This window comes from Chaetodon auriga, chromosome 2 (genome assembly GCF_051107435.1).
Source record: "Chaetodon auriga isolate fChaAug3 chromosome 2, fChaAug3.hap1, whole genome shotgun sequence".
Lineage (NCBI taxonomy): Eukaryota > Metazoa > Chordata > Actinopteri > Chaetodontiformes > Chaetodontidae > Chaetodon > Chaetodon auriga.
Genome location: NC_135075.1, coordinates 24,398,257 through 24,412,489, shown reverse-complemented (window position 1 = coordinate 24,412,489; position 14,233 = coordinate 24,398,257). Strand labels below are relative to the sequence as shown.

Below are 14,233 nucleotides of genomic sequence, written 5' to 3'. Positions count from 1 at the left end.
GGCGATGTGTGGATTTGCGACTCACTTTGAGGGGGGGAGGGAGGGGGCATCTTTGCTCATCCATTCTGAAACCCTGTAGAGAAGAGAGAGAAAAAAAAAATGAGGTAGAGGGAGCAGGTGAAATATCTCAGACGTGTGCAAAGATAAAGGAAAAGAGACACATGGGAGATTTTTGATTGTCAAGTTCCATTAGATTTCTTGTGCAACAGCATAGTGTGAAATAATTCTTTGTGACAACAATTCGCGTTTACATAACACAAGCTCAATCACCAGATGGGCCACAGAAAGAGGAAGTAAAGAGGAGGGATATCTTGGCGGGAGAAAAGATAAGCATGAGTCCATGAGAACAGGGAAGGTGTTTCTATCAAGCCATGCTGCAGATATCACTGACCATGATTCCACTGAAGGGCAAAAAATGAAACAGGGCTTTCCATCCACTCTCTATTGCTATTCTGCTGATGCTACTGACAGTTTCCAAACGAGACATGAGTAACGAAGCACTCCTGATCGGTGACCTCTTTATGTAGAATACCCTGCAGCATAATTTGAAATGTATAAATTAGATTCTTTTAGGGATAAAGAAGATGAATGAAACGGAAATTGGAAATACGTTCATTAGATTCATTCTTCGAACACTAGTCCACTATTTCAGCTTCTCCTTCCCTCCTTTATTGCCTTGTCTTTTTGGTTAGAGAAAATGCTTTGCGAATAATTACAACCCAGCGTGAATGAAAACAGAATGCAATCATTTGCAAATGAACTGGGTTGAGCCCATGCAGTAATATCCATATCATGTGTTCACAAAGTGGTGAACCTCGCTCCATCCTTGCCTGTGAATGACTGAGCCTTTCGAGGATGCCCCTTTCATACCCAATCACGATACCATCACCTGTTAACAATGAACCTATGTAGTGCACAAACTTTTTAAATCAGAGTGCTGCTTCTGTACTGTCCAGGTGCTCACGCCTATCACGACTTTTACACGTGATTCCTCTTTGTTCCAGCAGTAAAACATGGGAAAGATGTTGTTGTTTGAGCCTCTCCAGTGTTATAAACCTAAATAATGTTTTCATATATGCTATGCTTCCAGCTAAGATATTGTCATAGTAGGCCATGCCGGGTAAAATGGTGCTTCCAGTTTTTCAAGTGAAGTTGACCCTGAAAACAGCAATGGCCAAGCTAAAAGGTAAGTTTCATGAGGTCTTTGACCACAAAATACCTTTGGTGAGTTCACAGAACACGTAATCTAAGATCAAAATTAAAAAAAAAAAAAATGTGGATGCCTATAGGAGACGTTCTCAGGATCTACTGGTCTTGCTTCTGCTTGAACCACGAGCTACAAACAAACTATACTTCTACAAATCCACTTCAGCCAGTTGAAAAACATAACAACACTTTTTTTCACAGCTGTGAAGAGAAAACACAAGAGGTTCTGTTCAGCGCATTCAGAGGCATTAGGTGTCTAAAGGCAGCCAAGGGCTACTGCACCTGCAAAAATCAAAAAACACATAAACGGCAAAGAGAGGGAGACATGGACATACATATAAAAGTCTTGCAGTAGCAGGGTTGTGAACTGGAATACAAAAATAGCAGGTAAAGCAGAGAAACGGGAGTCTCAAAATAGAAGTAAATGCAAGTTTTATGTCCAAAGTGAGTGAAATTCCGAGGATGCCCTTAGCCTGGGAGGAAGAACGGTAGAGTTTTGGCGGCGAGCACAGAAAGCAGAGCCTGGGGACCACTTACAGTACCTGCATCCTCTCGATCATGGCAAACAGGTCCGAGGTCTGGGGAAGAGAGTTGACACAGATCCAGAAAGGTACATGGGTTTGACTGTGGTGTTGATATGCTTTCCCTGCTGTCCTCGATACTCATTCATCCTTCATCTCCGCTCGCTGTGAAAGCTGGCTGTGCAGTCTCAAGACAGAAGATCCCCTGCTGCTATCTCTGACACCGCCTAATTCTTTATTTCACTATGACAGCGATCTCTATTGCAATCCCCCACCTCACTTGACACCAGCATCACTGAGCCTCCATTCAACTCCAGGAGAATCGTTCCTCCACACTTGAAGACAAACACACTGTAAACAAGTAACTCTTGGGGGAAAAAAGAGCCTCAAAGCTCCACAGTGCTTCTCACTGTTGCTACAGCCAACAGCTCATCTGACTGCGTGCAGCGGCCAAATTAGCTGGAAGACGATGCTATGATTTTGGTGTCTAAAGCACACAGTCAGATGAATGTGTGAATGAGACACACTTAGGCTATAAAGTAACAGCCAGATAGGGAGTGTACAAGGCAGGAAATAAAAATAAATTGGCATGAATTGGCCTGGCAACTGGACTTCATGTCAGCCGTGGTATAATCTTGATGTTTTGTAATCAACATATGTCCAGATGGTGGACTGATACCAGTGCTGCTCATTAGATAAAGAGACTTCAATCCAGCTACTGGGTTTATAATCACACCTCGGCCATGCACCGCTGCAGAACATAATTCAGCCTTTAGTCCAATTAGCACAGGTATTGGTACGGGTTAAAGTCGAGGAAAACACCCTGAGGCTTGTGCTCCTCATCTGCAGAGGCCATGTTAGAAATGTTAAGCAGCCCCAACCTGAGATGAAGAGGATCGCAGCAGCCCTGACGGCGCTGCTTGTTGTGGGGTGAGCCCTCTGTTCACCATGTAACACAAGTGGACTGAAGTGCCAAGTTGATGTTTCCACATGACAGCTTAAATTTACTGAGGGGCACTGCAGGGCTTGCAAAACACACAAACACACACACACAAAACCACAGGAAAGCATACACATGCATGCATATAAACATCTACACACATGCATGTACGAAAACATACTTAACTTCCACCTATCAGAGCCCATAAAAGCACCCACACACACAAACACACACACCTGACCCAGGCCTTGTAAAGCCAGAGGTGCCTCAGTCCATTGTTGGATGTGAAAGTAAACAATGCCATATGATATTCAGGGAGTGCTCTCCTGACTGCAAAACAAACATCAACAAACACTGTCTTACGCTGACCAGATTATCAGGCTGAATTTCTCCTGAGAAGGAAAGACAGCAGTGCACTCCTGCAGTGAGAGCAGCAGAATGCCAACCATAGCTATGTGCACATATGAACTCGTGAAAATAGCATAATTACAGGATTTGCTAATTGCATTTTGTCTGTCTGGGAAGTTTCTCCCCAAACACAAACGCGCTCGATTCTGTTCATATGCGGTTAAAAAACAGATCCTAAAGGGCAGTGGAGCATGTATCTACCTGAGTCATGTACAAATCTACCGTTCTGCAGTACCACACAGACATATCTCTGTCTCTAAGCTACCTTAAGAATTAAACAAGCAACAATAACTAGAGCGAAAAGAATCTCTCACTTCCAGCAAGTGAAAAATACTCACATCACTGAGGCATCGTCTCTTGAGAAAAGGCTTACTGGGGGGACTGCTGAGCAGCCCATCCAATGAGGCATTCTTAGCTATCCTGAGCTCAGTCATCATTCCACAAGTACGAATGCAGGCAAGCTGACAAGAGCGAGGGTGTTGATGTCACTGTCAGCCACGAGGAGAAAGGCGAGATTGACAAAGACGCTTCACACTCACTGTCGCTCAGGCAATAAACTAGGACGGAAAACTCGATAGGTGTCCATCAGAATCCATACATCAGTGCGTGTGAGGTAGAGGCACGTGCTGTAATCTGAGAATATCAATTCCCTTCCTTCCCTTTTTTCATGCACCCTCCCATAGGCTCACACAGCTGTTCAGTAGGAAGTAGGAGGACGGGAGGAACAATGTTTCTCCCCTCCCTGTGCACAGCTATCTTCTCTTTTTAATGCACTCGCATGTGGACGCACAAAAGACTGCACAGTTCTCTTTTTTTTGAATCACAATATGAGACTATTCTCTTCCTCTTTTCTTTCATCTCATATTTCTCAGGCTTCCCTCTCAGAAACATGTCTCCTCTGCTCCACACAGCGAGGCAGACAGAAACATGAAAACAGGTCAGTGTAGACATTTATTTTACCTCCAAGGTAATTAAGGAGAAGCCTGGAAATTTCCATACATTTTATGTTTACAGCACATGCTGAGATGTGGGGTGATTATATCTTGAGTGCTCATACGGATTGAAAGTGCTGATTCTGAGCTTTTATTTCTCACATGAAATGCTGAGATATCTTACAACATGGGAATGCAGCAGGCACCATCCTCTTGGTAAGAAAGCAACAATGTGAAAGCTTTAAGTGTTATCACTTCCAGCAGGGGGACATGTGTGAGACAGGCGAGCAGCCCAGTTCCCGGCATGTGCAGACGCCACAGCCTGATGGGGGGCTGAGCCGACCTCAGCACCTCCGAAATCATCTGTGCGTGGTTAAGCACGGGTATGACATGAGAGCAGGGGAAGACAGAGGACGAAGGGAGAGATAAATAAGACAAGGGAGGCACTGTGGGATGAGACGAGAGCTGCTGGTCTGCGAAAGTCTTTTCTGCGCAGCTTTCTCCATCAGGCCAACATCAGATATCAACAAACACTGACCCACTTCCTGAAACAAAACAAAAAAACACTGCTGAAAGCTTTCAAGATGACATTTTCTCCCTGTGTATGCAGCGCATTTTTTGTGGTTCACCTGTCAGATGACCACCTGCGTTTATTTCACTTGAGGAAAATCAATGGGAAGGTGGAGGGATTGCAGAGTTGGAATGAAAAGTCCACAAAATACAGGTTTAATGTAACAGAAGTAACTCTCAGCACTGCTCTGTAATGGGCCAGTTGTTTAAAAGCTGTCTCATCCCGAGGTCACAGTTCATCACTGGTGATCTTTTTACTCAGGTCTAGACCGGCTTTAGCTGAATGCCACACTGGGATTTGAGAACATTCACAGATGACAGCTGAATACCAATTACATACTTGACTGATTATCATGCAAAATTGTTCTATGATGGCAAAATATGAGGGCGATACTAATTACTACTCAGATTCACACTATGAGAACTGACATTGTTTCAGTTATAAAGCATACTGATAGCAAAGCTGCGTTGGTGAGTGCGACATTTCGGCTCAAGCTGTTCGGAAAGTCAGCCCGCTGTTGTAGAACCCTGCTTGGTTTTGGTGACTGCAATGTGTGCTGAGACCGAATGGAACAATATGCACTGCAGAAGATCAGCGACAAATAAGTGAAAGGAATCACTGGTCTGACTTGGAAGCATCTTCGCTGGACTTGGAAGCAGCTCACGTTTCGCCTCCTGCCCTCAGAGACAATATGGAGCCTCTGCAGTGAATATGCTATAACTGTTTGAATGCCTGAGGGGCTGAGAGCTACACATCTCTTTTTTCTCTGAGTTGATTAACAGCGATTGCAATGTTTGTGCGCCTAAGGAAGAGAGGTGGTGGGAGTGCAAGAGCGAGTAAATGGCTGACTGATCAACTGATTCATCGATCGACTGACTGGCTTGGCTGAACGGCTGAGTGAGTCAAAACACCACATGTGAGTGAATACGTATGAGGGGTTTTAATATCCATGCATCATGCAGTCCACACCGTTCTCCCCAGTTTGCGAACTGAGGTTCAGATATCAGCGTTTCTTAAACTCCTCATAACCAGAGCCCCATTTGAATTTCCACAGACAAATTGTCAATGATTTGCATCCGAAGCAATATCCCCACGCCTACTCACCCCCCACCCGCAATTTATGCTCTGTGGGCTAGCCGCATCCTCAAAGGCAATACAGCAAAATGGAAAACTACACTTCAAAGAGAGTCAATCAATGGGCACAGAAGCCTATCATTTCAGGCAGAGAGAATCCATCGGGGTCCATTCATCAGGTCTGGCTCCATAGACTAGCCTGACCTTGCTGTGGCCACTGGGGCCTGGGGGACACGAATGGAGCTCCCACAGATGGCCCCCCTCCACCCCATCAATGCCTCAGAGGAGCTGGTTGATTGCCACAGAGCTTGAGGTCTACAGAACTGCTGCTGGGCTTCCTGCACGATGAAGCTGAGCTCCGTACTGCCTTCACTCTGGCACAAGCAGCGAACAATCGGCTAAGACAAAGAGGCACCGTAACCCTCCTTATAACACAGAACACCTCTTGCATTTTTTATTAACTTCTGCTGGGCGTTCGTGTGTGTGGTGCATTATTATCACTAACTGCCTTATCTTAGGAACTCAGGAAGCAAAAACCTTGAACTTTCAGCATAAAGCTGCTGAATCCATTAGTACCCCTCTATTCCCGCTCAACAAGGTGAGCATGTTAATGAAATCATTAAAACAGCACTCATTTAGGCACACAGAATACATTATGTTACTCACAATGGAAAGTTTAAGAAATGGATCAGTGTCAATGCAGGGGTAAGTAGAGATGCCCTCTTTTTTATTCCAAGCATTCCTCTTCCTCTGTCAAACCCCGACGCTGATATTACCTACAAGGCACCAGCAGTTCGCTTGGAGATTCAGGGGCGCTGTGCCAGCAGCGGCTCGAGTTGTTAGCGTCAAGCAGAGATGAGGAGTGGGCCACAGAGGTCTTGTAAACTCACTTCTTTCGAACTGCACACCCCCAGATTTATTTCATTTTCAAACTTGTACTTTTCAAGTCAAGTGACATCACTGGAGGCAATTTATCAGCCTCCGTGCCGCTCTCTCTGTAGCCACAGGGCTTCATACAAGCTTTTTTCACAGCAGTGCTCACCAACACCTGTTGACAGACTTCAATGTGTAAAATTGGTGGAGCTCCCCTTTAAAACAAACCGAACGCTGGGGTTTTTGTGATAATCAGACTTGAAGCACATGTGTGGATCCACGTGGGGACGAATCTGTGGCTTTGCTGGGAACGGGGCTCCTGTATTGTAGTCAGAGATCACGACACAAAAACCTTCAGGTCGTCAGCTCTGATTGCTTCGTTATAACACACTGAATGAAGGTGTCTGACTCGAAGAGGTGAAAAGTCAGGCTTTACAGTTTCAAACTGAGAAGAGACATATGAAATGTCTGTAGTTATATCTGTGTGCAAAGGTTCCACTGCAACTTACAGGCCAACATCAGGGTATTAGTACCATATATGTACAATGAAAACTCCATCACAGCACTTTTCAGAATGTCAAACCGGGTATAATGTCTTAAGTATTCTCTACATTCTCTGATCCAAGCTCTACTATTTGAGTTTGTCTTAAGTCCTTAAGTCAGCTCTGTTCCGTTCACAAACTCTTGGCTGAATTACTTAAAGAGCTTTTAACTTCAACCACTGGCTATTTCGGCAGCAGTAAACTGTGAAGTGTTGCCGTCTTGTTTTAGGCTCTAACAGCCCCACTGTGTGCAACCTATAACTCTACATACGCACTGTAGGAACCCTGCCACTACAAACACACTGTGCATCTTGGCACTTGCTTTCCATGTAACTTTTAACATTATAAAATCCTTAGCTGTGTGATTTAACATAACAAATTACATGAATGAGAACACTTCTCACCTGGAGACATGGAGACAACATTTGAAAAACAAATGCATCCCTGCAAGCCTATTCTGTTCAGCTCCATATATAACCACAGATTAATGCCTTACAAATTGTATTTCCACTGCATGTGAGGTAAAAATAATGTCAATGTGCCTCCTTTGGTATGTGCTGTGTTAGAGCGGAGCAACTGCTGCAGATCTATATTCGTCCCAGAAGCCTGTGACAGAGGGCACAAACTCTTCTGTCAGAAGAGACAACAGCCTGCCAACAGCCACCGGGGGTGTAGGGCATTAGAGACACTTTTCACCTGCGTGTAACAGCTAAAGAATATGATGAGCAAAGAAGAGGGAGGAAACCAGGGAAGTGTGAGGAATTAAACTCCACAGACTGATAACACTATTTCAGTGCTAAAATTAGCCGACCAGATTCACGCTATCACAAATGGCCATTACTGATCTGACCTCTCTCCTTAAAGGGTTAGGCTGATGTTATTCTATATTGGTCTTGCTGACAACAAATCCCATGAAACGACCACAACCAACAACGTGTTTGTCTATCTCTAAATTCTTTATAAATTCCCCTCTAGATGTCTATGGCACTCATTGGTACTGGAGGTATACAGCTTTAAAACCTACGGCACAGAGGAATAAGAGCTGAACAGGCAATACTTGTTAGTAAGGTAACTTCATTGCACATTAGAACGAGACCTCCTAAAGGCCAGTGCAAACAGGAGGAATGATTCCAGCAAGCAAAACCTGTTTCATTATTTGCACAAGCACCTGACTGTTGTTTAAAGACGGACTTGAAAACTTGAGACTCCATCCTTTAATTACACCTGTGCTTTTACCGATATGATGTGTCCAAATATGCGCTGTAAAAAAGCTCGTGTGTGGGAAAAAAAAAAAATGTAGGCAGCTTGAAAATGTTCAGTTTCACATTCATCAGATCAGATCAGATCCTTGGCACCGTCTCTATGTCTGACTCCAGCAACTGCACCGGATTCAAACCTGAATAGAGAACAGCAGCAGGTCGAAGTCGTGCGTTACCTTTGAAAGTGAGGGAAGAGGAAATGGAGGGTGGGGGTGTACAAGCGAGGGCTCTACTTCATCAGAGATACGAGGAATCCTTCCATCTTGTTTCCTGTGAGTCAGAGAGGATGGAGGGGTGGGAGGAGAGAGAAGACAGGTTATGGCCTTGAGCTGAGTTTCCATTTAAGCAATAAGAGCACACCAAAATGTCTGCATCACAGTTGGCAAAGACCATCATTCAGCTCTTACTACAATGAGCGGGGTGTTATTATTACACCACTGTCCAGAGAGAGTTTCTTCATTCAGGAGTAATACATATCCATTGTGTATAGCTTCCCCACAGTTTTTTGCCCTCACACCAGCGAGGTTGGAGGCGATGAGATGAGTGCGATTGGAGGCGAGACTGTGAAACAGTAGAAATCAGCAGAGCTGCACAGAGGAAGAGGGAAGCGTAGAAACGAGGGAGAACAAAGTGAAAATTGATACAAGCGGAAGAAGAAAGGACCCTCAGCTTTCATCTCTTTACCCGCCGCCCTCGCGTCTCTTCCTCTGTTCCTTCCGGCCCCTTCTCCTCTCTGAGCGATTGGAGTGAATTACCAGTATGACCAGGATTCTGGTCACAGCATATCACCTCGCACTTTGTCTCACACAGCAGTCAGTTGCCAGAACCGGCAGCCCGTCTGTGCATGCAGCCTGTTCACAGACCTGCAGCAGAGGGCTCACTGCTTAGGAGCAAAGGAAACACTGAACAATAGCCCAATCTCATTTCTTGGTGAGAATGGAGTGAGAATTGGTGGAGACTTGTACGCACACACACTCACTCACATATTTCCTCCATTCTGCCATCTTGGCACACACCACAGTGGTTTAAAGGTGGAGAGGTTGAAATAAGCTCATTTACACAGTGGTCTTTCTTCTGCAAACAGTCTATTACTAGATACTGCAGCTCTCCTTGCCTGAAAACACCTTGCTTCTTACAAATGGGGAGAATCTACAAGTCTGAGTAAACACAGCAGCACTTTTATGACAACAGACTGCTGACCTGGAGTTGAGGTTAGGACATTTATTTGTAACATAGCAGGAACACTGTTCTGTGTTGCCTCTGATCTCTGCTGAAACCCAGGAAATGATTGAATGAGGCTGTCAGATCTTTCTTGCAGCATCCTCAGCTTCTCAGAACTGACATTCCTCCAGAGAGTGAACTTTGTTACATCTTTCATATAATGCAGCTGGAACACAATGAAAATATGATGTCAAATGCCGCTTCGAGCCAAGAATGACGCATGAAAATCTCCCTACAAAGAGCAGGCTTACCGGGCCTGTTCAGCCACAAATCTGCTTATTGTGGACTGAGGTGACACCTTGTTAAACTGTCCCATGAGAGCAGTTAGTTAGGGTACCAAGGTCAGATGCCAAATCTGAAACACACATCTGTGAAACACACAGTTATTGTCACACTAATTTACAATCTGTATTTGTTTTACGTCTGCACGCACAAAAGACTATTCCTTGAAATTCATGTTTCTTTAATCATGCTTCACCCGTTGCACAATGCATGTAAGCACCTGCTCACTGCTTCAGCATGCCGACAGCTAACCAACTTCCCATGTGGGATAAACCATATCCATAATGTAAGGCAAAGCACAAAGGTGCAAATAAATATTGATTAGGAAAACTCCATGGACAGAAGGATGAGGGCTGGCTGACAGCCTGCCACTTTCACTACTGACAGCACGCTTGGTGGCTCTCATCACAGAAGAGGAATATATTTCTTGTGGTACGTGCATGTGTGACTGCGAGTGCCTGTTTATACCGTCACTGCCTTAATTGACAAGGCAGATAACAGAAATATCTGGCGACGGAGTAAATGTTAAATCTGACTCAGCGAGAGATTTCGGGCTGGCATATTCTGACGATCACAGCGAGCACACGTTATCAAATACCACCATCCCGACATATGACACGATGATACTGTATGATATCGATTTATTGAGTTTCAAATCAAAGAGGAATATTCAGTCGTTCATCGTCTGCTGCACAGGCACTGAGATGCACTGGTGCAGTAGATAAAATCCTTGGCATGCAAAGAGCATGAAGAAAACTGTGCTGCACAGGCTGGACTAATGGTTATGACGAGGGTTTATCTCTCAATTTACTGGGTGGAAATAAATCATTCTTTCATGTGTTATTAAAGGTGGTCAAACTATCTTGGCCAGCAGAATCCTGGTACAAATCTTGCAGTATTATTAAATAATAGCAGTAAAGTGAAGTAATAATCTACGCTAATCTATTCTAGGTGATAAAACTTCTTCTTTAAAATTAAGCAGGTTGATAAGTCCCATAAAGGTTTTGTTTTTTCTGCATTCTCTCACTTTTTCCATCATATTTGAATCACCAGTCCCCATTGCAATGTGGCCTGGGGGCATTCCTAATTGTAAATGACCCATTATTTATTTCAGTGTTATCACTTACGTTAATAACACAACTAATGCATTGGACAAGCTAAGATGTCTGCAATCAGAAAGCCATATTGTCTTAATAATCTTATGCATCTTATAGGAAAAGCGCAGTTTCTTCCTTACTTGGGGTGCACTCGCCTTATATAAATAACCAACTGTTTTAACGCGCTGGTGTGTCCTAATGAGCTTCGGGCCTGGTGACTGGCACAGGTCAGTCCTGTGCGGAGCAGCAGCCAGGTGGCCGGGTCACTGTGTCACGTTGGCTGGATGATTGGCACGCTGGTGGCACATCCTGAGCAAGGCTTATCTAGCCAGCTTAAACAATGAGTGAGCCAATTGCCAAGCTGCTCACACACAACGCCGGGTGAAAAGTTCATTCTTGCAGCCCTGCAGATGCACTGTGTGTCACGTTCTCTTCCCTCTGCTCGTGCCAAAGTGAATAAAAGCCCCTTGATCATCTGTGTTTGTGGGCTGAGTGTGCGGTCACTTCATGTGTGGTTTATTTTTTTGGCCATACCTTCATCTTGCAGGTACTAGCACCTCCTGCTCCGTGGTAGATGCACTGTGCGCACAGCTCTGTATTTTTTCTCTCCACACTGTGGTTGATTTGAGTTTCTGCTGCACTTGTACAAATGCGTGTCACCTAGCAACATTACCTATCACTGAAAGATCTTACATTTGAAAAACAAGCCCAAAACCTACAATACAGAGTGAATGTTAGCATAAAATTAGAGAAAACTACAGCTCCTATTACCAAATTCCTGAGTCATCTTAGAGGAAAATGTAGTTATCAGGAGACAATTCAGGAGATTATATTTTAAATGATGACCTCTGAGTGTCCAAGCATAGCATTTGATCCTTTTCTGAATTATACATATACCATAGATCACACTGATGAAAGATGAATGAGAAGGTAAGGCGAAGAAAAATCTTCTGTTTCATTTCAAAATGGCTTCTGCACTCATGGATTGTAAAAGCAGTACATTACATTTAAGAAAAATGACCTCACTCATTTGATGTTTTTCCATTCTAGGTTCTCATCATGCTGCTAATCACCATCAGTGGCTAAAAATAGCTTTTTCTAAAGTGCTCCCATGAAGCAGCAGAGCAAACTATTCACCAGAGACAAACGGCTATCTTTGCTATTTATGTTGGTAAACCAGTGAACAAATCTCCAAAATAACTGCCATTCTCCTGCAAGCTCTCTTTCCTAACTGGATTATGATGCTCTTCATGATAGACTCATGCTTTTATATTTATTCCTGACAGAAGAAAGTTTCTAAATACACAAAGGATTGCGAAACTAAATCCGCCAATTAATCCAATGTGTTGCCAGCAGCTGCCTCCACAGACTGCTGGGTCATGAGCTCCGATAAGAATTTCAGCCTTCTGTAGTCCAATGATGGTTCAGGCTGAGCAGCACCTGCAAATACAAATGAGCTGGGCATCACTGGATGCTCTGCAAACTGAATTTTAAATGTACATTTGAGTAGGATGCTTCTGTGCCGCGATGCAGCAGTTACAGAGAGGAGAGGGTCAAGGTCAGTCAGATACAGCAAAACAGCTGAGCCATTATTTTACATGTCAGGGGTCAATGCACGTATCAATTACACAATCTGCTGGCCATTAAAATATGGAGGTAGGTGTTCTAACCTTTATATCCCATAAATGACAAGTTGGTTTGCTAGGGAGGCTTTAAAAAAGTATTTTTTGCAAGTTTTACGATACTTTTGCTCACCTCAAGAGGAAAAAACTAAACAAAATAGCAAAAGATGTGTTCTGCCTCACGGATGATTAATGCTTAGTCGTTATAATTATCCTCAGTTCAGAACAGTTCAATTATCATTTCATTTAGAGGTGGGTTTACTGCGTTTCACCATCCAATCCATTCTAACAGCTATGTGTTGGTTGTAACATTGGAGAAGTGGTTGCATCTTTCAAGATGAAGCTGATTATAATGTACATCTAAAAATCTCATTTTACAAAAATTGCACTGACTTTGCACCACACTAGTTTGTGGACAGACAATTTGTTTGCCTCACAAAGTCTAACTGCAGTGAGCCGAAAATCAGGCCTACCAGCATGTTCCAGTACAATATTCATCACTGCAGCAGAGAAAAACAATCACAGGCTTACAAAAAGATATGTTATGAAACCAAATAACTGACAATGCTGAGGAAGAAAGAATTAAGAGACTTACATAAAGGCTCACTTCGAAGGCTTATCAGCAAAATCTACAATGGTTCTAGTGCAGTAAATACTGGTGACCCCAGGCTACATAAAGCTGAACATGCATGTGTGCCAGCTCAACAGATGCATTGGCAAACAAAAGATAGCCACGGGCACTGCAGGAAGAGTCAGATATCACTGGATTGAGTGCTGCTATGGTGCAGTAACCTTGTCTATTAATGGCACAGCAAACTCCTTTGCAACCAAATGGGCTTTAGCACACAAGTCCTCCTCAGCAAAAAGACTTTGGGGCATCTTGTGTTCATAAAGAGATCTGAAGTGCCATCCAGTGCTTTTGTAACTCTATGTCAAATGGATTTTCTGTGAGGATTTCTGTATAAAACAAGAAGCAAAACAAACTTAAAACACACCGAGCACCAGGATGATCCAGCTGCCCAACTAATGACAGTAAGTCAGTGTTTAGCTCGTGATTGGGTAATTATAGGTCTGACAGCGTAGCAAGGTTTCTTTCATTGAAATAAAGATTTATCGATAAGATAGCCCAATATAACTCCCCTTCACTTTACAAAACAACAACATCAGCGTACGAAAACAGCAACTACCACCTAGTAAATCTGTCAGTTACTACAAGCCACCAGTCCATCAGCAACAATCCTACTCTGTCAAGGTTAATTGCAGCCTGTTGGCTCTAGCTGCTGTTCAAAAGGCTGGGCTGAAAAGGAGAAATGATTCGCCCTTTGTAACTGGGACTCTTCCAACTCTGGGATGTTGTTTATCTCGCATTGCTTACACCAGATTTACTGGGTGTACAGCTGTTACTGTTTTGTTAATACTATAAAGGGTTGTCATCATCATCATCACCACCACCATCATCATCATTATCATTATCATCAGTCAGTTCCTCTCTCAATCTCACCGAAAGACAAATCCTGTTACTCCAGCAGGACTGAACTGGAAGCTGGCTTGGACCCAAGCACAAACTTCGCAGATATTTTGGCAGATTTTCTTCTTGATAATTGTTGACGCAACATTTAAATGAAGCTCGACTGAATGTGACAGCTCAAAGCAATCTGAGACGAGAATCTTATTTTCCAAGTCAT

The 14,233-nt window shown here is 43.6% G+C and overlaps 1 protein-coding gene across 15 annotated transcripts in view; it reads right to left on the bottom strand.

The window, feature by feature from the left end:
* rap1gapb (RAP1 GTPase activating protein b) overlaps window positions 1–14,233 on the bottom strand; it is a 95,361-nt gene that overhangs the window by 23,418 nt on the left and 57,710 nt on the right. For 13 of the 15 annotated variants that reach the window (XM_076742327.1, XM_076742364.1, XM_076742336.1 and 10 more), the window contains 2 exons: window positions 8,503–8,596; window positions 26–73 (listed from right to left, as the gene is read on the bottom strand). In XM_076742327.1, the coding sequence (XP_076598442.1) occupies window positions 26–64 (39 nt within the window). In that variant the 5' untranslated portion in view covers window positions 65–73; window positions 8,503–8,596. Of the gene's footprint in view, window positions 1–25; window positions 74–1,748; window positions 1,785–3,413; window positions 3,612–8,502; window positions 8,597–14,233 lie in introns of those variants that run through there. The other 2 variants (XM_076742383.1, XM_076742286.1) reach the window with 2 other exon arrangements.